The sequence below is a fragment of the Argopecten irradians genome, chromosome 5, assembly GCF_041381155.1.
Source record: "Argopecten irradians isolate NY chromosome 5, Ai_NY, whole genome shotgun sequence".
Lineage (NCBI taxonomy): Eukaryota > Metazoa > Mollusca > Bivalvia > Pectinida > Pectinidae > Argopecten > Argopecten irradians.
The window spans coordinates 42466419-42490409 of record NC_091138.1 but is presented as its reverse complement, the minus strand read 5'-3'; the positions used below and the strand labels follow the sequence as shown (position 1 = coordinate 42490409).

General features: G+C 35.1%; 1 protein-coding gene across 1 annotated transcript in view; it reads left to right on the top strand.

Annotated features, from left to right (window-relative positions):
• The first annotated feature begins 1726 nt into the window (after positions 1-1726).
• Positions 1727-23991, top strand: part of LOC138323921 (E3 ubiquitin-protein ligase SMURF2-like) — a 59440-nt gene continuing 37175 nt past the window's right edge. Inside the window, exons 1-2 of the mRNA XM_069268861.1 lie at positions 1727-1868; positions 4478-4516. Coding sequence (XP_069124962.1) covers positions 1811-1868; positions 4478-4516 — 97 coding nt within the window. The 5' untranslated portion in view covers positions 1727-1810. The remainder of the gene's footprint in view (positions 1869-4477; positions 4517-23991) is intronic.

Here is a 23991-nt window from a genome sequence, read left to right as displayed (position 1 = left end):
AGCGCTACATTCGAAATAGCGCAATGCCGCGACTTTCGCGAGTTATTAGGACTACTGTTTATTATAATTATATATGAGTTAGATTATAATAATCAGTAGCCGGAATAAGCACCCTTCAAACATAACTAGAATTCACGGTCTTGCAGTGTTTTTAATCACGTACAATTAAACAGCCATTTGGCTTGAACAACTGAAACACTTGGACTGTAGGTGAGTAGGTCCTTGAAAAATACATTATTTTGTCAAACATATTTGGTATTTTGAAATTCAAGTCGATTTTTTTTATTGCTCATCCTAAGAAGAATTCTAAGCATGTATGATCCATTTATACATTTATGCTTTGATGACGTTGATGCCTTGATGATATATTTATAAATTTGGGTAAGATTTTGTGGCCAAATATCATTTATTTTCGCTCATCGAGAATGTTACATACAACTTTGACACTGATTACGACTTCCCGGACGGCTAATCCTGCTAATCTGTACAAATAACTAAATTGCATTACTTCCGTTTCTGTAGTAATAACGACACCCGTTTCCGCTCTGAAGGGCACGTGTCCATGCCAAGGTATATCTACTCTCTTCAATAAATAAAATTTCGTCTAAGATATTATTTTTATATTTTCTTATTTTTCTTTGTCTCGTTCTTTATCTTTGTGTTACTCTAGTCCGCTAAACCTGCCTATATATATAATTAGGCTTTTAATTTTTTTTTTGCCTTTGTTTTTTATTTTCTTATTTTCCTTTCCGTTTCGCTTCCACTTTGGGCAGTTTCCTTCCATTCTTTTCATTGGGCTCCATTTCCTCATTTTAATAAAGACAAAGACAACAGAATTTAATGGAATGCATATTTATATGGTGCAATTATTTATTTTTTTTCTCTGTCTACCAATGTTGGTTCGCGTACTATTATTATTAAGCAGCTTTCAGCACTTTCCGACATGAATGAAAAACATTACTATAAAAGACCCGTGAAATAAGGAAATTTATACTATTGTTTTATCACACTTTCTAAGACATTTTAACATATATCTTATGTATTTATATATATATCTTTATATAACATATATATATATCTTTATGCATTTTAAAAGGACAAAGCACAAGTTTTTAATTGCATTTTAAAAAATCATAGATTTTTAAACATGAATAGGGAGGATTCGTCGACATTAATTAAAAAAGCTTGATTTTTTTGTTTGGAAACATTATTTATTACCAATACTGATTAAGCTATGTTATTTACGACTAAGTTCTCAAATTCCTTAGTGCAAAAAGTGCAAAAAATCATTGAACAAAAACCAAAGGAAATGTCTCGATCGAGCATGATTGATTATTGATTTAGGCATGTGTTACTTGAATCAGTTAAATACATAGCACATTGACTTAACACCTAAGTAAGTATTAAAAATAATCTGTGATGATCTTTCCCTCCCCTTCGCACTCCCCCACCCCGTCTCCAAATCCTCTCTGTGTCAAGATCAGTGAGTGACGTCACATCCGGTATTTTCGACCAGTTTCGTGAAAAGATGTGCAATGTAAAACATTATTAATTTGTGCTTTTGAAAAATCTCAGTACCATTTAAATTATATTTTATTATATTACTGAAACTTAAAGACGGTAATATGAATGGTTATGTTGTTCTAGAATATTTTTGATAGAAATGAAGTTACGTTAGCAATGAATACCCAATACCGGAAGTTGATATGGTCTTGTCTAATTTGCATACGAGAGTCGAACTAGTGCTTTCTCCTCAAAGACAACAAATGAATGGATGGTACAGTTTATATCATGAGTATGATACTTAGCAATGGCTAGCAACGGACCAAGGCGACATGGACAATCTACAATGAAAATTCGTTTAACAGGTATTGATATAAAACTAACAGAAATGACCCAGTTGTTAGAGAAAATCGCAGTTTGTGTGGCGCTGGTCCATTGTAAAGTACCAACCCTAAATAAACATGGCTGCCTTGTACCAACCCGTCAATAATTAAGAAATGTACAGAATGTGTAGTCGTGTAGCACGTTATAGTTTAATTTGACTGTCCATTACAATTCGGTTGGCAGACATGGATTATTCTGAATCATTGTCAGTGTTTATTGTTCGGTGGTGTGCGATTTCCTCAACAACTGACGGAAATTGATACCTGATGTATGTTTCTATCTTATATAAATACACGGGGTAGTTCTTCTTATATTGTCTGTTCTAGCTTAACCTTTTCACAATCATGATTTTCACTAACCAATAGCTATAGTATAGAAAGATCTTTCAATTTATGATTTTTCCTCAATTCTCTTTCTTCTTGTCATCCTTGGCTAGATTGACCCCTCAGTTATTTATAGACTCACTGTTTCAGCGTTTGATGTTCAAATCAACTAGTCAGGTCCATATGTGTGTTTTCACAATGGTCTTAAGAAAAGGGGGGTACAAAGCGTGTACAGTTACGCATTATAATATAAGATCATTCAAGTTTGTGTGAAATCATTAAAACAGGTACATAATTATAAATATTGGTTCACTTATCCAGAGAGAGCTTACTCTGGGTATCTTTTTGTATAATTGGTTGAGTAATTGGATTGTAAAACCAGAGGTCTAGAATGTGATCATCATCAACTGAAGCTCTGATTTATCTTTAGCTTAATGGGTTCAAAATGTAGCAGGATGCAGGATTTCATTTTTAGCTTGATTGGTTCTAAATGTAGCAGGATGCAGGTTTTTATTTTTAGCTTGATCGGTTCTAAATGTAGCAGGAAGCAGGATTTTATTTTTAGCTTGATCGGTTCTAAATGTAGCAGGATGCAGGATTTTATTTTTAGCTTGATCGGTTCTAAATGTAGCAGGATGCAGGATTTTATTTTTAGCTTGATCGGTTCTAAATGTAGCAGGATGCAGGATTTTATTTTTAGCTTGATCGGTTCTAAATGTAGCAGGATGCAGGATTTTATTTTTAGCTTGATCGGTTCTAAATGTAGCAGGATGCAGGATTTTATTTTTAGCTTGATCGGTTCTAAATGTAGCAGGATGCAGGATTTTATTTTTAGCTTGATCGCTTGTTAATGTAGCAGGATGCAGGATTTTATTTTTAGCTTGATCGGTTCTAAATGTAGCAGGAAGCAGGATTTTATTTTTAGCTTGATCGGTTCTAAATGTAGCAGGATGCAGGATTTTATTTTTAGCTTGATCGGTTCTAAATGAAACAGGATGCAGGATTTATAATAAATTTTATCAATGCCACTGCCAGGGATCAAACTCAGGACTCCTTGATTTCTTGTTGATGCCAAACTGATGACACAGTTTACGCATAGGTAGACCAGTTTTAACCTGATGCATGTAGCGGGATTGGACTTGGTCGGTTAGTGTTCGAAGGTCTTCAGTTTCAAATTATGGTCTAGTCACCGTTCGCATTTTCTTCTCTCCCATTAAAAACTTTGCACCAAACTAAATACCCACGGAGTCTTCAAGGGTGAAGGTTTTAATGTTTATGTCCATGATTATTATGCCAGCTTTACCTGATCTACGGTATTGGCTTCTTTACTTTAGACTTCTGTCACAAATAGCTTTCATCAGGTTGCGTGTGTCCAATATAATGAGTGTATGATATCCAGATCATTCTCAAGGAAATTCTTGAGGGTGCAGTTATGATGCACGTGTTGCTTTTCTGGTCCTGGCGGGGATGGATGGCGTCAACATTTAATTAAAAAAGTTTTGCATTTAGATATGTGTTTCTCCAAAACTATCAGTACAATTTGCTACTTCATATAGAAACTTGAGATAATATCATAATGAATGGATTTCTTTCTGCAAGGGAGGTAACTCTGAAAATTGCAAAGAAGTTGAAAGACGTTAGAAATTGAATAGTTTGTAAAAACAGATATAGAGAAAAGTATTTCATGTAATTATCATTGTCCAAATGTGTCATCCACACAAATAGTCTTTAGCCCTTTCAGTATATATATATGTATGTGGATATACCTTAACCTTGTGGCATTAAAAGTATGATGTAGAATATATATATATATATATGTATATAATTATTACTAAAAATCAGATGTTTATCACAAGTGGCCAGATGTCTGGTGGTCACATGTTTGTTTTGCTGATGTTTTGCTGATGCATGTATTACGGTATAAATGTGAACCATTTCCAAGTTTTAGGGCTTGCAGATGACATTTAATGATTAAACTGTGTCACTTAATGTTGTCAACAATGTGTACATGGTAGATATATTTTAGTGTTACATCTGTCACATTGAAACTGAATGAAGCTGCTCAAACTGGACTATATAGGACAATAAAATCTCTTGAGCCCAATTGCAAGAAAATAGTAAATCTTATGATATCTAACGGAGATGTAATCATGCAAATGCTATTTAATTTAGTTCTTTTATTTCTTAGCTTATCTAACTTCAATTTGTGGCAAAAAAATCTTTCTTTGAATTCAAACAATGCTTTAACAATGTTTTTATATTTTCAGTACTATGTGCCAAAAATCTAGCCAAGAAGGATTTCTTTCGTAAGTACTTTCTTTTATATTTACATTTTCACTGCAACCTCACTATGTAACCTAGTACAAAACTCAGTTGCATTGTCCAGTGCATGAACTGCCATCAGTTGATTTTGACGTCATTGTCTTTGTGACATCACAATTGTTCCTTCAGCGATCATGGAAGATGGCTTTTCTGTCCTTGATGACAATAAATTGTTTATTCAAAACCTTTGCAGAGGATTGAATTTGCCATTGTGAAGTTGATCGATAGGTCTAAAATATGATGCTAGCTCCACTTATAATTATATTATACAGGGTTCACTTTTGGGCGCGATTTCACGATATTCTCGCATTATTTTCATATAAATCGCATTAAAGTCTGATATAATGCGAGAAAAAATCGGGCAGTCAAAAATGACATAATATTTACCGATCGCAGTTCCGGAAATATAATCTAATCCTGTTTTATAGATCCTAATGATAGTGAGTCCCAATCAGTGTCTCCGCGGCGCTTGCCTCTGCATTCTCCCAATTAATTCAAACGCTTTATTAACCCTATACTGCTACAGTACATGTGACTATCGAAGTGATGAAGAACATGCACAACAGTTCTTTGCTAGCGATATGTTAGATGTCGAAAGTAATTTTGAGGGGTCAGATACTTTAGATTGGGAACTAATAGATGACATCATTACATAAAATATTCCTATAAATAATTGTATGTCCAGAACATGAGACAGACAAACATGCGGCTGACTGCCGTGTTGACAGACGACGAAATTAACTTTCAGGCAAGTTGAAATTAATCCATGAATGACGAAATTAACTTTCAGGCAAGTTTTTTGAAAGATTATATTGTAGTCGATAATATAAATGTTCAAACAAAAAAGATATTGAAGTTTACCGTCAATGACCGGCATGTTGAAAGAAAACCGACAGATGAAAAATGGCAATCTGTCACGTTAAATGAGATCTGTGCATCATGCAGGCGTTTCTTTTACAACGACTGTGGCTAATTTTATCCAAAATCCACCACCGTTGGTCAAATGATAATGCACTTGAAACACATTTTTTCAGAAATTGTTTAATCAGGATCGTTTTCTAGTGAGATTTTCTTGCCATTCACCTGACTGACAATGACTTACCTGCGTACATAATAATATTGTAATTACTATGCATTTGACCTGAGTTAGTTAAAAATACTTTTTAAAGATAACATCAGCTTAGATAGAGATTATATGTGGTACATAATACAGATGCATATAGACTGTGGGTTAACTAATAATTGATAAGACCAGAAATTCAGCAGGAAACCAGCTAAACTTTCTTTCATGAACAATATTTGCAGAATGTACAGTATACATACAAACTGCAGACAATAACAAACAATTTGCATATACCTTGTTATTTATTTTATTGACATTATCATATGACACGCTTGTCATAATCAATCTTTAATCAGAGGACATAACAATTAACATTGAAGATCTCTTGCCAAAAAAAAAAAAAAAAAAAGATAAATAAAGGAGTGAGAAAAAAATCCCATCCACATCTGAAAAATCTCATTGAAACAAGGTGAGGGAGATTTTTTCTCTCATTGTGCCTAAGGTCAAGGGTGAACCCTGATTATATGACTGTTACATAATATCCAACAGAAAGCAGTCTGTTGTTTAAAGAACTCTCTATCTAGATCTCTGGACTGGACAAAATGTTAAGTTGTCCATGATTCTATTGTCACCTTCAAACTTTGTTTATGGTGTCCAATATTCTTATAATATCTAACCAGCTATCCATGATATGTGGAAGTTGAATGGTAAAAGTGTCCACATTCTATTAGTATCTATCAGCCATCAGCAGTCCTGTATATGTTAAAGTTTGAAATGCATTTTATAGTCGAGCAATATCATTGTTCCTCAGTGTCAAATTGACATGGAACTTCTAGGTTGTATCAGGCGACTTACAGTCATAAGGCTGTGTCTTGAATAAAAAAGTGGTCACCATGACCTATATTTTGACCTATTATCTACATTATTGGAAATGCACATGTGATCTCCGTGGGTCGAAGTCCAGTAGGGAAAATAAAGATAAATTCTTTACAAATCACTACTACTCATTAAGTCATGAATGGAATTTCACCAAATTATCATCTTTTGGAGATTGGAAATTTTATAAATTTAATTTGACATCAGTCTTCACTTGATATTCATTATTGCTATCAAAAATTTTCTTATGTAGAAATTTGTTGTTTGCCATAATAAACGTAATTTTCAACTTGAATAAAGGGAGTGATACAGACCCTCTTTGCCTCTTGTTCTTTATATATCTATAATAAAATCAACTGAAAGAGTATCCATGGCCATCTGAAAACAGTCCTTTCGTAGACAGATGTCTGTCTATGAAGTATCTATGAAGAGGTCGGTCTATTAATTATAAAAATGCAACGTTGAACATGTTTGTGATCCTTTGTATTGAGGTGCCCCCTTTAATACATTTCTGTGTACCTGTACATATTGTATTTGAAATTAAGCTTGTTACGAGCATTTTCATTGGCTTAAAAATTTACTTTATCAGCCCATAAAGGAAAAAATGGCGTCGCTGTTTGTAACGTCGCTTCTGATTGGCTGAGATGACGGCGTAATAATTTCATTGACAAAAGAGTCCCAAAATGAATTTTAAATGTTGAAGAGATTATCTTTAGTAAATTGAATTATAAGGATTGATTTGAATAGCTTTTTTTATGTTATGGAGATATAACACAAAAATCTGAGTGTACTCTCATCATAAACCGCTTCATAACATAAAAAAATCTATTCAAGTTAATCCTTAAATATTGTATTTGAAATTAAGTTATAAAAATTCATTACAACAAAATTGCTTTATCACTACCTGTGTATAAAGACCACCTCCTTAATAAGCTTTTCTATGGTCCCAAATGACCAATTACAACATTATAATTCAAACCTCTATATAAAGACCACCTGTCTATAAAGACCATATTCCCTCTGTCCCTTGGATGGTCTTTATAGACAGAGTTTGACTGAATTTGTGAATGGAGGCCACTTTTTTTAGGTCATATTATCACGTTTAAAAGATGAAAGCTATTGTTCTTTGATAACATATGGGAGCTATGTATGAATATAACATCACAGATGTATATACGTGACCTGAAGTTAACTTTATCTAATGGCTATGGATAGTTATAGCAGTAGGTTACATACAGGCAATCACTCTTGACAGATTTTTATTTTATTGTTGTTTTCAGAGTTCAAAATATGCAAATTTTTGTTTAAAGAAACTAAAGTTGACATCAAAGCACTTGAAAGGTTAAATTGACAGGAGATGAGTCACTAATCCAGAACGTAGACCATTTTACTACTGTACGTAGATATACACCTATCAGCCTACATATATATACCTGGGCCATGAGGCCGGAGTTATGGGTCATCTGGGATAGTAAAAATCTTAAGTCAGCACCTCCGATTTGTCCAGTGATTGAAGTTGTGATATTGACCATATACACCTAAATTGTTAGGCTCTACAATCTATACCCTTAAGAACTGTTGACCATTCATGAATCAAAGGCTAGCGTATAGGTTCATACTTTGGTGGGTGCAATGGAATTCTGTGATCTCATACCCTATATATAGATAGATGTATTAATGAATAGATATATAAAGTCCCTGATGTAAAACTAAAAAATAATATGGGGGTATGGGAAAAGTTTGGTGCACATGTATGTTTATAAATTTCATTTCTAAGGCATTTTGTTTGATAAAATATACAGATTTTAATTTATGAAAATAATGCTTCAATTATTTTTATAAATATCCAGGTAAATACAGGTTTTTTTTTTTTTTTTAGAACTCATGTGTTGTTGTGAAAATGGAATCTTACTGGTTTAAGTACAATCAAACCTGTCTATAAAGACCACCCAAGAGACCTAGAAGAAATGGTCTTTATAGCCAGGTGGTCTTTGTACACAGGTCAAATTATAATGAAATTAATCATTTGGGACCCTAGAAATTGGTCTTATTAAGCATTTGGTCTGTATACAAAATCTTACAATTGTTTTTCACAATACCCATGAGTTGGTATGATTCCTTCTAAGTCTGAGAACCCTGAGAAAAAACCACAGACCAACGGTCAGTACCTGGTAACTGCCTCACATGGGATTTGAACTTAGGACCGGATGTTGATAGGTTTGTGGTGTAATGTTAGGTAATTATATAACAACTCGGCCACTAAAGTCTATTGTGACCACCCAAACACATGGTTTGTTGGATAACCTAAACATGTTGATTTATGTTACAAAATGGATTGAATATAATTTTCTGGTTTGGATAATGGTCTGGCTATCTAGTTAAGCTGGTGATTATTCTGTGAAACTACAGAATGAGTATATGCCGAGTCTCACTATTCAGTATATAAAAAGTCTTGAAAACTTTTTTGAATATGTGTTGGGTCCCATTACTTGCTACAGTGTACATACATAATGCAGTACTTTTGCATCTACCCATGCTAATTGTTGCCTGTTGTTATGGCCTATTTAACTAGAATAATGGCCCATCAATGACGATTCAGCCCTTCCTTTTAACTTGTTCACCCCTTTTGATACATTTGGACTCTTCTATGTCAATACCTGGGATAGTCCATTATAAAATTACAGGGCTGAATGGGTAACTTCCCAGCCATATGTGTTTGTTTGTGATCATTATAAGTAAGGTAAGAGATAGTATCTGATTGTCATTGTGATTGCATGACTTAACATACGCCATACAGGCAAAAAACTGAATGAAATTGTCAGACATAAGGGGAAAAAACTATGAATGAAATCTGTCAACAAGCTATAATAATTAGCTGACTGTGAACAAATGACAGAAGAATACATGCAAAATGTGTGGTACGTTTCCATTGTAATGATGAGTATTGATATATGGTCACAGTTGGAAAATTATTGTCGGTTTGGAACATTATGGAGCAAGATTGTCAGAATAAAAAACTCAAAAGTTTTGTAAAGCAAATCATTATTTTGAAATAGCAATATTTCAACCAACGTGTAAAATCAAATAGGTTATATAATTATATAGTATGACTTTTTTAGCTTGAATCACATGTCTGGAATTCTTTAAACTTTTGAATCAATTTTGATTAAGTTTTAATCTTTCTTTGTACAGAACGGACATGGAAAATGAGATAATACGCTAGAAACATTTGTGATGCCTATCTAAACATATACCAGTTTGATATTTGCTTATATTTTGTCTCTAAATAGTAAAATTAATGAAAGCAATCTTCACATTTTTTCGACGACAGATTTTTTTCTATGACTTACCTCCCTTGAGTTCCGATGAGTTGTGACGTCATCTGAGACAATCAACTACCGGAAGCCGGTGTGCCGATCGCGGAACTGTCAACATGCATGTGCATTTTAGCCACATGTCTTAGTACTTACGGAAATACACACGGAGAAAAATTATGTTATATTTCGACTTATTGGGTAGCGTGATTTATCCCCTACATAATGACACATTATTGACGTCATAACCTATGAAATGACGTCACTACATGTAAATAATGATGTCATTAATGTCGCGGGTACATATGTCATGTGGCTTATGGTGTGTGCCAGGGGTTAAACCACGAATGAATAAGTAGTTCTTTCCTATTCAGTCCACCCTGGAGTAATACGACTGTGCATGTATGTAATTTATAGTTTACACATAAAATTAACCGAGGAGTTTTGATATACATAGAATCTACTGGTAATTTTTATGAGCGAAATAAGATCGTAGCGAAAATGGACAATTATTGGGGCCCACCTCTTTAGACCTACGTTTTTAATAGAAAATCATCTGTTACAAACATACGGAGACATGAAAAATACATGCAGATTAAAAGAAAAAATCAATCAATAATTTATAAGTTGTGTCCTTTTGCCCCCCATTTTCCTCGACTGAAATGTTCTCAAAATGCGCATTAAAAATAAAAGAGGTCCTTCTGCACATTTTTCATACTTCATTTTAGGGATTTTCATATTTATTTTGGGTTACACAACAATGTGTCGGTGGTGTGAAACAGGTATGTTCAGATCTAGTCCGCTAAACCTGCTCATATCATTAGGCTTTTTTTATTTTTTTTTGCCTAATATATAGGGGGAAAAAGCCTAATAATATAGGCAGGTTTAGCGGACTAGTTCAGATCGAGCAGGGGTTGCATAATGATATGACGACATTCACAGTTATCATTATTTAATTGCAGGAATTTAAATTCGAAAAATTACCATGTTAAGAACGCTCTAAAGTCATCAAAATACATCGTAAAACTCATCTCAGCAATCATAAATACATTTAGTAATATTTTTCCTTCTCGGGGGAGACCTTAGGACCCCAAAAAACAAAAATATCTCGCCTTAAGCCCTCGCAAAATCATCAAAATACATCGTGAAACTCATATCTCAGTCATTCTAAATTGTAATATCTTTATCAGGGTCTCCCCCGAACCCCCAAAACACCACAATGCTCGCAAATTTGGCCAATTTTAGTACTCATTAATTTCCTGTTATATTCTACATAGTACACTTGCGTATATATATGTAGAAATGCGAATTTTACCGATTTTTTTTTTATTTAGACCCCTAGATCGTCTCATAATGGTCAATAGGCTATCTAGTGTGCTGTGGTCTGTGCGTATACTTTTAAAATTTACTAAGGTCGACAGGTTTCTTATTTCCAAAACTCCGCACGGTTAGAAAATATAATGAAGCGGTCTTGTAAATGATTTGTGTTTTATAAGAAATATATGTTGTTTCATGGTCCTGTGTTAGTTGAACTATTACATGTGTATCTTGTCCACGAGTACATGTCATCCATATTAGGTCATTGTATCTAGTTTCTGTGTTTTGTGTCCCGTCTTTTTTATCGGCCGTGCGTGTATTGTTACTACTGTACATGTTATTCTATTTCGTACACAGCCGTAAAACTCATTATAGAACTTTAAGAAAATAAATAAGTCTAGCCCTTTCTGTGCGGTGTTCTGAAAGATTAAGCTTCAAATAGGAAATATAGAGGTGTGCAGTACGTACATAAGGCGGGATGGGGGCACGTTTATCGCGGTATGATAGGGTTTTGGATAGGGTATGAGGGGATGGCGGTTTTTTTTTTTATAAATATGCATTATATGTACATGTATGTGCATGAAGCATGTAGTCTCATTGTAATTTGGGTCCATTTTCTTGTAAAGTTATATTTCTTCTTGTTGGTTTAACTTTAAAGTCTATGTTTTGAGTTTTAAGTTAAAGACAAAAGTCAAGCGCAACCCCCTTAAACCTGAGTCAGTGGCACACACGTACACGGTGTCAAATGGATTTTAAAGATGCTCCACCGCCGACAGAGCATAAATGATATTCACCATTTGAACAATAATTGATGTTTAATCGTGTATATGTATGTCTAATTAACACAAACAATAATATAGAATAATTTATTTCGCCTTTGGTGCATGCGCAATCAGTACTTCATTCCATATAGGATATAGTAACACGGATTTTTTTCGGGATGCAATTAATTATATTTCATGTTTTTAACTTGAAGTAAAATTAGAAGCTCACAAACTTTTCAATGGTGGTAATGGTGTAAAGTAAGTAACTTTTGTAACTGAAGAAAAATACTAAATCGTCTGCTCCTGTTTTTGATAGTTAAAATTTACCATTTGTCAGCGGTGGAGCATCTTTAACATACTGAACATAACAATTTTATAGCCCAAAATATGACGATAAGAATGAGTAAGCTATCGTTTTTATTATATCATTGTATGTTATAGATTATATATTATATATGGATTCATTTCCACTATTCAATATAGCAACTACACGTAGCGCGACTGTTTTAAATATCTATAATCGCCAATACCGCAACGCTGCCCCATTGAGTTTCCCGGCTCTTGTCACAGCTGTTGGTCTCAGATGACGTCACGAATCTACGGCCACCTGGTGATATCAGGGGCGATAAGCGATGCGATCGTTCTAGACAAGGGTCGTTGTGGACTTCGTTTCAAGCACATTTTATGGAAATTACGTCAAATACAATCTGTATTTTTTTAGGTCATCTGACCCGAAGGGTCAGGATGACCTATAGTCGTCATGTTTCGTCCGTCGTCGTCCGCCGTCCGCCGTCCGCCGTGCGCCGTGCGCCGTGCGCCGTCCGCCGTGCGTTAACTTTTCACATTTTGAACTTCTTCTCAAGTTCTACCGGTGCGATTTAGCTGAAACTTGCATGAAATGATCCTGACATGGTCCCGACAAAGTGTTGTTATTTTTCGGGTCGATCTGAAATCCAAGATGGCCGCCACAGCCGCCATCTTGAAAACACATTTTGAACTTCTTCTCAAGTTCTACCAGTGCGATTTGGCTGAAACTTGCATGAAATGATCCTGACATGGTCCCGACAAAGTGTTGTTATTTTTCGGGTCGATCTGAAATCCAAGATGGCCGCCACAGCCGCCATCTTGAAAACACATTTTGAACTTCTTCTCAAGTTCTACCAGTGCAATTTGGCTGAAACTTGCATGAAATGATCCTGACATGGTCCCGACAAAGTGTTGTTATTTTTCGGGTCGATCTGAAATCCAAGATGGCCGCCACAGCCGCCATCTTGAAAACACATTTTGAACTTCTTCTCAAGTTCAACCGGTGCGATTTGGCTGAAACTTGCATGAAATGATCCTGACATGGTCCCGACAAAGTGTTGTTATTTTTCGGGTCGATCCAAAATCCAAGATGGCCGCCACAGCCGCCATCTTGAAAACACATTTTGAACTTCTTCTCAAGTTCTACCAGTGCGATTTGGCTGAAACTTGCATGAAATGATCCTGACATGGTCCCGACAAAGTGTTGTTATTTTTCGGGTCGATCTGAAATCCAAGATGGCCGCCACAGCCGCCATCTTGAAAACACATTTTGAACTTCTTCTCAAGTTCTACCAGTGCGATTTGGCTGAAACTTGCATGAAATGATCCTGACATGGTCCCGACAAAGTGTTGTTATTTTTCGGGTCGATCCAAAATCCAAGATGGCCGCCACAGCCGCCATCTTGAAAACACATTTTGAACTTCTTCTCAAGTTCTATTAGTGCGATTTGGCTGAAACTTGCATGAAATGATCCTGACATGGTCCCGACAAAGTGTTGTTATTTTTCGGGTCGATCCAAAATCCAACATGGCCGCCACAGCCGCCATCTTGAAAACACATTTTGAACTTCTTCTCAAGTTCTACCTGTGCGATTTGGCTGAAACTTGCATGAAATGATCCTGACATGGTCCCGACAAAGTGTTGTTATTTTTCGGGTCGATCTGAAATCCAAGATGGCCGCCACAGCCGCCATCTTGAAAACACATTTTGAACTTCTTCTCAAGTTCAACCGGTGCGATTTGGCTGAAACTTGCATGAAATGATCCTGACATGGTCCCGACAAAGTGTTGTTATTTTTCGGGTCGATCCGAAATCCAAGATGGCCGCCACAGCCGCCATCTTGAAAACACATTTTGAACTTCTTCTCAAGTTCTACCAGTGCAATTTGGCTGAAACTTGCATGAAATGATCCTGACATGGTCCCGACAAAGTGTTGTTATTTTTCGGGTCGATCCGAAATCCAAGATGGCCGCCACAGCCGCCATCTTGAAAACACATTTTGAACTTCTTCTCAAGTTCAACCGGTGCGATTTGGCTGAAACTTGCATGAAATGATCCTGACATGGTCCCGACAAAGTGTTGTTATTTTTCGGGTCGATCCAAAATCCAAGATGGCCGCCACAGCCGCCATCTTGAAAACACATTTTGAACTTCTTCTCAAGTTCTACCAGTGCGATTTGGCTGAAACTTGCATTAAATGATCCTGACATGGTCCCGACAAAGTGTTGTTATTTTTCGGGTCGATCTGAAATCCAAGATGGCCGCCACAGCCGCCATCTTGAAAACACATTTTGAACTTCTTCTCAAGTTCTACCAGTGCGATTTGGCTGAAACTTGCATGAAATGATCCTGACATGGTCCCGACAAAGTGTTGTTATTTTTCGGGTCGATCCAAAATCCAAGATGGCCGCCACAGCCGCCATCTTGAAAACACATTTTGAACTTCTTCTCAAGTTCTATTAGTGCGATTTGGCTGAAACTTGCATGAAATGATCCTGACATGGTCCCGACAAAGTGTTGTTATTTTTCGGGTCGATCCAAAATCCAACATGGCCGCCACAGCCGCCATCTTGAAAACACATTTTGAACTTCTTCTCAAGTTCTACCTGTGCGATTTGGCTGAAACTTGCATGAAATGATCCTGACATGGTCCCGACAAAGTGTTGTTATTTTTCGGGTCGATCTGAAATCCAAGATGGCCGCCACAGCCGCCATCTTGAAAACACATTTTGAACTTCTTCTCAAGTTCTACCAGTGCGATTTGGCTGAAACTTGCATGAAATGATCCTGACATGGTCCCGACAAAGTGTTGTTATTTTTCGGGTCGATCTGAAATCCAAGATGGCCACCACAGCTGCCATCTTGAAAACACATTTTGAACTTCTTCTCAAGTTCTATTAGAGCGATTTGGCTGAAACTTGCATGAAATGATCCTGACATGGTCCCGACAAAGTGTTGTTATTTTTCGGGTCTATCCAAAATCCAAGATGGCCGCCACAGCTTCCATCTTGAAAACACATTTTGAACTTCTTCTCAAGTTCTACCTGTGCGATTTGGCTGAAACTTGCATGAAATGATCCTGACATGGTCCTGACAAAGTGTTGTTTTTCGGGTTGATCTGAAATCCAAGATGGCCGCCAAAGCCGCCATCTTGAAAACACATTTTCAACTTCTTCTCAAGTTCTACCAGTGCGATTTGGCTGAAACTTGCATGAAATGATCCTGACATGGTCCTGACAAAGTGACCCCATATGTAATTAATTTTACTATTGCCAAGGTAGTCAGATGACTGTTGTGGCCCTTTGGGCCTCTTGTTTGTTGGAAATCATAAAGTGCACCACAATAAACAAATATCAACACAAAAATAGCATATTTAAAATCTTTAAACTTTTGAATCAATTTTGATTAAGTTTTAATCTTTCTTTGTACAGCAATATTGGCAAATGAGATATGAACTATGCATACAGTTTAGTTTGTAGGATTAAGCCTAAAAGTTATTTATGGAAGAATAAAATCAATTCCTGTAATAATCGAAGAGGAAGTATAAAAGTTACAATTAAATGTTCGAAACCATCAACAAACATAATGATGAAGCCCTAATTACAGTTGAATATTAATTAAATAATAAGCCAAACTGATAAGGGTACCCAGTATTATAGATTCTTATCATGCTGGTTTTGAAATGTATGGTATAAATGAAAAAAATTCAAGGAGATTTAGCATAGCGAAGAGCCATGAATAAAGTTATCTACTAGCTTCAAATACACCAATATAAGATATTATTAATATAAATAGATAAAACATGAACATACCACAGCCTCCCAAAAACCCACACTCTAACCATACCTTAAAAGGAGAGTAGATCCTCAGATAACATTAGTTTATTAGCTTGCTGACATTTGATTTAAACATATTTTATATGCATTTTCATATTGGACAAAAAGTATTGGGCACAAGATTTTTCAATCTACAGATCAACTTTGTAAATCATATCAAATTCACAATTTTTTGAGAGAGAAAAAAACTTCCAAATGAGACTGATATCAACTATAATCCATGTGGCATTAGGTTACTGCATGTTCCATCGTTTTGTAAAATAGAGTTATCTCCCCTTGTTAATTCAGTCTCTTTCTGGACAGGTATTGATCCTTTCTTTGAAGTATAATCAATTCATTTCAATTCTTTTATTACCATGAGCATTTCAGCTCATCAATTTGAAACAAACATATATATATGCAAATACAATACACAAAATCCACACTCACATCCATGAAAGAGAGAAAAAACCCTCGTAACTATACATAAGGCTTGTGTAAAAGGATTATGCTAAAATTTAACTTATAAAATGTTATTTTTTATTTTATCACTTAATTTAATATATTTTGCTCAATTTGACAACTCTTTTTTGTTCTCTGTTTCTAAAAGAGGGATTAATTTGTACATACTCGGTCTAATGAAATAATATTTCGCAATAAAACGCTTTCTTAAAGCTAAATAACATTCACATTTTAAAATGAAATGAAATTCATCTTCAATGTCCTCACGGTTACAGTAAGTGCATCTTCTTCCATTTCTTTCTAATTGTTATGCCTCCCTGTTTCAATGTTTAATTAGTGAGATGACAATCATTTCTTTGTTATTATCCCCCGTGAAACGCGTTTGCGGGGGATATTGATTTGGGCTCTGTCCGTGCGTCCGTCCGTCCGTCCGTCCGTCCGTCCGTCCGTCCGTCCGTCCGTCCGTCCGTCCGTCCGTCCGTCCGTCCGTCCGTCCGTCCGAGTATCTGTTTCCGGGCTATAACTCCTAAACCGTTCAACTTGGCTACACGAAACTTTCTGTACATGTTAGGCTAGTGCTCTAGTTGTGCCTTTTGCTAATGGGAACCTTTCATTTTCGATACTTTTTCTGTTACCATGGAAACTTATTCAAAAATACCATATTATTAAAGTTTCCTTTCTATTCCGGGCTATAACTCGAAAACCGTTCAACTTGGCTACACGAAACTTTCTGTACATGTTAGGCTAGTGCTCTAGTTGTGCCTTTTTCTAATGGGAACCTTCCATTTTCAATACTTTTTTCTGTTACCATGGAAACTTATTAAAAAATACCATATTATTAAAGTTTCCTTTCTATTCCGGGCTATAACTCGAAAACCGTTCAACTTGGCTACACGAAACATTCTGTACATGTTAGGCTAGTGCTCTAGTTGTGCCTTTTGCTAATGGGAACCTTTCATTTTCGATACTTTTTCTGTTACCATGGAAACTTATTCAAAAATACCATATTATTAAAGTTTCCTTTCTATTCCGGGCTATAACTCAAAAACCGTTCAATTTGGCTACACGAAACTTTCTGTACATGTTAGGCTAGTGCTCTAGTTGTGCCTTTTTCTAATGGGAACCTTCCATTTTCAATACTTTTTCTGTTACCATGGAAATTTATTAAAAAATACAACTGGGCGCGGGGGATAATGCCAAGCTTTGCGGCTCCTTGTTATTTAAATTAAATTCAGGACATTAATTGGTTTTGTTCAACAAGGTTGTAAGCAGAAATTTTGACCAATAAATTTATAAATATGAAGATCAGATAGATTCACACATGAAGTCATATTAAATACAAGGGCAGATAACTCTGTAATATGCTAATCAAGGCTGTTATTTTTTTACAGCAGTGACTTGTAAAATTCCTAAAATCGGTGATAAATGTTTGTAATTTACTTTAGACAATTATTCGTTGATTGTGCCCAAGAGTGGAAATCCCCACAAAAAAAGTATCTTTTAAATAATTGATGGTTCACCAGCTGTCAATCAAAACACATGTGACTTTGCATATTGTTTTTATATGCTTTAATGTTTGCCCTGATATTGAATGGAAACATATGCGTGTGCGAGCACGAGGTGTGGCGTTGTACTGCCTGGTGATCGGTCAGTGCAGATGTGGGTTGTGGGGATGCATGTTATGATGTAGAAATGGAAAAATCAGCAATTAGAATGAGAAAACAACAATACCATGACATAATATGCCTTGCTAGTTATAAATACATGTAAAAAAAATCTCTAGATTGTTTACTAGAAAGAGAGTTAATTAGATAGACACAGAAATAGTTCATAATTAACATTGGGAGTCCATTAGAATGAATGTAACATGTGATTATTGGGATCTATCTGTATTATATGGTTCATACATGTAGTGTGTACATTTTTCCAATTAATGTGTAAGTCCACCTTTGACAATCATATATGGCCTATTAGAACAATAATTTGTATCAAATTCAGTTAGTGCATATAAGTGAATGTATTCTAAGCTGTGTTGATGAATTACTGTTGTAGAAATCATCTGTTTAATGAAAGTTTTTAGAAAAACAAGGTAGATCCATTTTCGTTATAACACCTTCATCCCTTAAAAAAACATTTAGACTCTTCTTAATCAAAGTCTAGACCAGTGTATTGTGAAATTGCAGGGGTGCATAAATAAATTGTCAAGAACACTCTTTGTTTATCAGATCAGTTTTGATTGAAGAGAATTCCATCTCATAAGTCTTCAATTCTTTGATGTGTATATTTAACTGTAAAGGTGCATACTTGTCTTTTTAACAGAGATTTTTAAATGCATATAATTTGCATTAAAAATTAATGTTGGTCAACAGTAAGGATAGTTCTCGCTCTCTGTTATACAAGGAACATAACTCTAACAGCCTTACTCATATTAAGTGTTGTCACTGCTTGTTTATTAGTGGTGATAAAGTTCTACTTTTTGTATCACATTCAGTTCTCGATTAGCAGCCTACCAACTGAATTTATGAATAATAAGTAAGTAAATGTAATTCATGTGTGGTTGGATTAAAGAACCTGTAGGTGGTCTTATTTCATTTTAAATCAAGCGCTGAAATATAGAACTTCAAACGGTCGGGAGTTGTTTATGTGCATAAATTTTTTTATGGAAATCATCAGCTTTTGATTATCAAAATCAACAAGGAAAACAAAATTGACTTGATCAAAATAAATCTTCACTAGTATAATTACTTATTACTTACAATATTTGAAGAAAAAAAATCATCATTGATGTTTGGAATGATTTTAAATTCACTGTATGTGTATTCCTGAAATTTTCCCTAAATAAGTAAAGCAGACCTACACTATTTGATGTAATTAATATGGTGTCCTTCACCTTTGATCAACGTTGGCCTTGTAGGTGTACGTAAATTTCCATAGTTATGAAAATATAACCAATACAAATCTTGCATCCATAGTACCCCCTGCACTGACTGTACACATGCATTGTATCACGTAGCATGAGGCATTGTTAGGTGGCATATCCCCGCAGGGCCACACAGCCCCTGTTAGGCCAACAGAAGGAAGTTTGGGGACTATAAAAAGACCCCAGGTGGACCCGGCTAGACCATCTGTCAATCATGTCTGGTGCATCTGTACTGCTCCTTGAGAAGTCTAAAACACCAGCGAAACATGATGTGCATGCTGGTATCCTTGATATGTATCCAGCCTGCCTTCTGTTTTCAAAATTATGCACGTACCAAGAAAACTATTTCAATATGTTCCCTACACGTGCATTGCATGACATGTAGGCTGCAACGATTACGTGATCCTGTTTACAGTCTCGATTTGCTGTAGGTCGGTGACCCGAAATTTGAACCCACCTATGTCACTTTAATGCACACGCCATCTGTTGTGTGAGGTATTCATTGTTTATTCAGAGAAAGTTTAAAACATTTACTGACCTTATTTTAATGGCGATGCCAAAATGCAGTGTCTGCAATTTGGATGTATATAACTTGTCTACATTAAATGCGAGATTAAAGTTGGACTCTCTGTTGCTGTGGTTTTAGTTCGGTGGCCGAGTGGTTTAGATATCTCAATAGCTGAAGTGATACTAATAAAAAGATAGTACTATGTGCTGCAGTGTTTTTAGACTAAGCAGGTCATATATTCCAACATAGCAACTGAATGGTTGTACATAGCAACTGAATAGTTGTTATGTCAAATTTGTCTATAAAGAGTATTAAAGACCACAAAATTGATAGAAAAGATAGTCTTTATAGCCAAGTGATCTTTATACACAGGTCAAATTACGTTGAAATTGACCATTTGGGACAAAAAATATAGTTTTTAACAGGTTTCATAAAGTCCAAAATGGCCGCATATGTAGCTCCGTAAGTCGTCAAAATACAAAAATCGTTTGATTTTAATGGAAATTGGTATTTATGGATCAATGTTTGGGGCCATTAAGTCATTTACTACTGTTATGAGGGACCTTTCTGATGAGTGTCCGTTCAGTTCATCTCGTAACATTTTGTATAGATATCTTTAAAAAAAACATACCAGTCGGTGATCATGACCCAGGGTCTGGTTATGCTTTGTACCTACCTGTAGTGCGCATCCCAATTTTTCACTTGCAAAGTTACGAAAAAAACGTGTACTAAACGTGCAAAAATACAATGTTGATTATACAATATAGCTGAAGCCTGGAGAATATTCGTGTCTGGTAAATGATGTCCTTGTTCTATTTGACTGATATGTATCAATGACTGTCTACAGATCAAGGGGAGGGGATTCTGTATCTGCGCCAGTTATAAACCGTAATTAACGAAGACTGTAGTTAATTACGATTCATATCTCTCCTCTGGCAGCCCTTCAAATACGATGCAATCTTGTAGTTCCCAAAAAATGCACACCAAAATAAAGGTATTGCTTTTTTATAAGTTCGGCAAGATTTACAACTAAACTGTTGGATCCGATTCAATATGCGGCTTCTTATAGTTAATTCTGTTCATCCATTCATTGCCTTTGTTTTGTTGGTAATGAGTCTGGCCAAATGACCTATAAGAAAAGATAAAACCAAAAATAGTATTGTAAAATGAAAATAGATCAAGGAAAATATTCATGCAAATGTCACATTTGCATTTTAAACAGCAAAACCATTACATGATGAAACAGCTGTCTAAAACACTGGCTATGTTGTTAATGTTGTGAGATAAAGGTTAATAAATTGTACTGATAACAGCATTAAAGGTCAGCACAGAGAAACTCAGCTTTTTATTTACTGATGATCAAAAAGATCTTAAAATTAAAATATTGTTGCTACAAAAAGCGTACTGTTTAAAATCAATGCAAATAGGTCTTCTTTGTTTTCTTTGAAAGAATTTCTTTTGTTTTTATGACCTTTGTAAGAGCTTATGTCAGTAAAGAGCACACACGAAGAGCTGTACTGTTGGGGAAATCAGAGTACCCAGATAAAAAAACCATTGCCCAACAGCAAATAGTTTTTTCCATGTTTTTCTTTTAAAAACATGTGACACGGAGTTTAAATATAGCAACTACCTCTGTATAAATGATAGTGAATTTCAATCACATCACAATTTGATCTGTGTATTAATAAAGACTACTCGTATATAAAGACATTTTTTCTTTATCGCCCGGGTGGTCTTTATAGACAAGTTAGGCTGCACATGTGTAATGGACATATATACATATGAAAAATGTACATTTTCAATCCAGTTTTGAATGATTTAAGTGAAAAATATAAGTAATAATTACACTTAATAAAAAATAAGTAATAAATGCACTTAATGAAAATATAAGTAATAATTACATTAAATAAAAATATGAGTAATAATTACACTTGATTAGATTATTATACTTAAAATTAATCAAGAAATATTCGAAAATTGCACAGAATATTTGAAACAATATATTAAGATATTATTGTAACATGATTCAGGATGCGTATACGTATCTGTATTTATACGTGTACGTGCAGTATGCCTATATGATGACTGCATACAGATGCCGATCGGAACCTCATTAAAAATTACTCACATTCCTGTTAATTGGATGTTTCATTCTAGTTATGTAATAAAAGTGTCCAAAATCTAGGTTGATACATAAATACCTAACACAACTAGCTACATTATGTATGCTTTTGAAAGAACAGCAATTTTTTAACTTGATCAATATGATGTACATGTATACATTTAATTATAATCGAATGATAAAAACGTCATAGTTTATGTATACAATGGGTAATGATACATCCATAAAACTTGTTTATAAATTTCTAAGCTTGTGAAGTTTGCTGAATCAGGGGAATTTCTCGTGAAAGAATGTGATGTTTCATAGTGATATTGTTGGACTGTGACGAATTAAAACATCTTAAAATAGTTTAAACAGTTCATGTCTTGGCTGCAAATTTTCATCATTATCTATGACAAAATTAGTTACTTTCTTCAGCTCTGGATTGACAGTCAACAGTAAATGAAGTGAAGCCATTACTCAGTTCAATTTAATCTTTTATTACACTCAGATACACATTGTGTAACAAGGGGTCGTACATTTAATTCAATTTTACTGATATACCGTATTCGATCCAATAAGTGCCCATGTCCCTTTTAAAGATGCTCCACCGCTGACAAGTTTGTTTTTTTTTGCTCTATCAAAAATAGGAGCAGACGGTTTGGTATTTTTCATCAGTTGCAAAAGTTATTTACTTTACACCATTATCACCATTGAAAAGTTTGAGCTTGTAATTTTACTTCAACATAAAAATATTAAAAATAATCAATTGCATCCCGAAAAAAAATTCCTGGCACTATATGGAACGAAGTACTGATTGTGCATGTACCAAAAGGAAAATAAATTATTTCATATAATTTTATGTGATAATTAGACATATATACACACGATTAGATACCAATTATTGCTAAAATGATGAGTATCATTTCTGCTCTGTCGGCGGTGGAGCATCTTTAAGGCCTCCATTTCAATTACCCAGGTGTATAAAAAAAAAAAGACTACACAAAACTATATAGGTTTGCAATGAATTTGTCTTATTAAGCTTCTTGTCATTCTGTTTCCAATTTTGTAAATGCCCTGGGTGCTTATCGGGTCGAATACGGTTAGTGATGGATACCCGGTAAGCTTAAGTCAAGCCAAGCCAACACACACATGATACCATCCCAAAACTAACCCTGCTTCTGATGATTAACTCCATTAGCGCATGTGATGCTTGTAATGTAATTAATTCATAGAATTTTGACGACTATTTCATTAATTTTAATCCGCCATAACTTAAAATATTCAAGAGGAGAGACGATTGATATGTTATAAAAATACGAATTAAACTTTTAAAAACACCTTCTGCAGGTAGACGGGAGACCGATCAGGTGTACATTAGTCGTATCACGTAGGTTGCTGGTTGTTTTTGATGTCCGCCATACCTGAGCGTCTAATGGTGTCCCCTCGGTTATAATCTGGCTGTTTTATCGTGCAGACATCTGCCGGTCATTGTTGACTGGCCCTTACATCTGTCACACCCCAACACTTACATAGAAAGTCACTTCTGAGAATGTACCAGTTACCGTACTTATCCAACAGCATGCTTTGTATACATACATGTACCGTATTTGACCTAATAAGCATCCAGGACATTTGAAAAACTGAAAAAAATGGAAAGGTGCTTAAGTAGACAAAATTATGACATACCTATACAGATTTGGTCTTTATTTATGCCTGGGCAATTTGAAATTGAAGCATCAAAAGTGGGAGGGGTGCGTATAGGGACTTGGGGACTTATTGGGTAAAATACAGTAAGTACTTCTAATTGTTTGTACTGTAATTGTCTTCTTCAAAAAAGTTAAGTCTTATATAATGATAAATTGTAATTAGTAAACTGTGATAACTTAGAATAAGTAAATCTATGTCTGTTTCAAATTATCTTTATCTGTTAAATAATAGTTTTTAATGGGTACAAGTCCGGGGCCCTCATCTTGTGAGCATTCTATATGGACCCCCAGACCTCTAGCCCT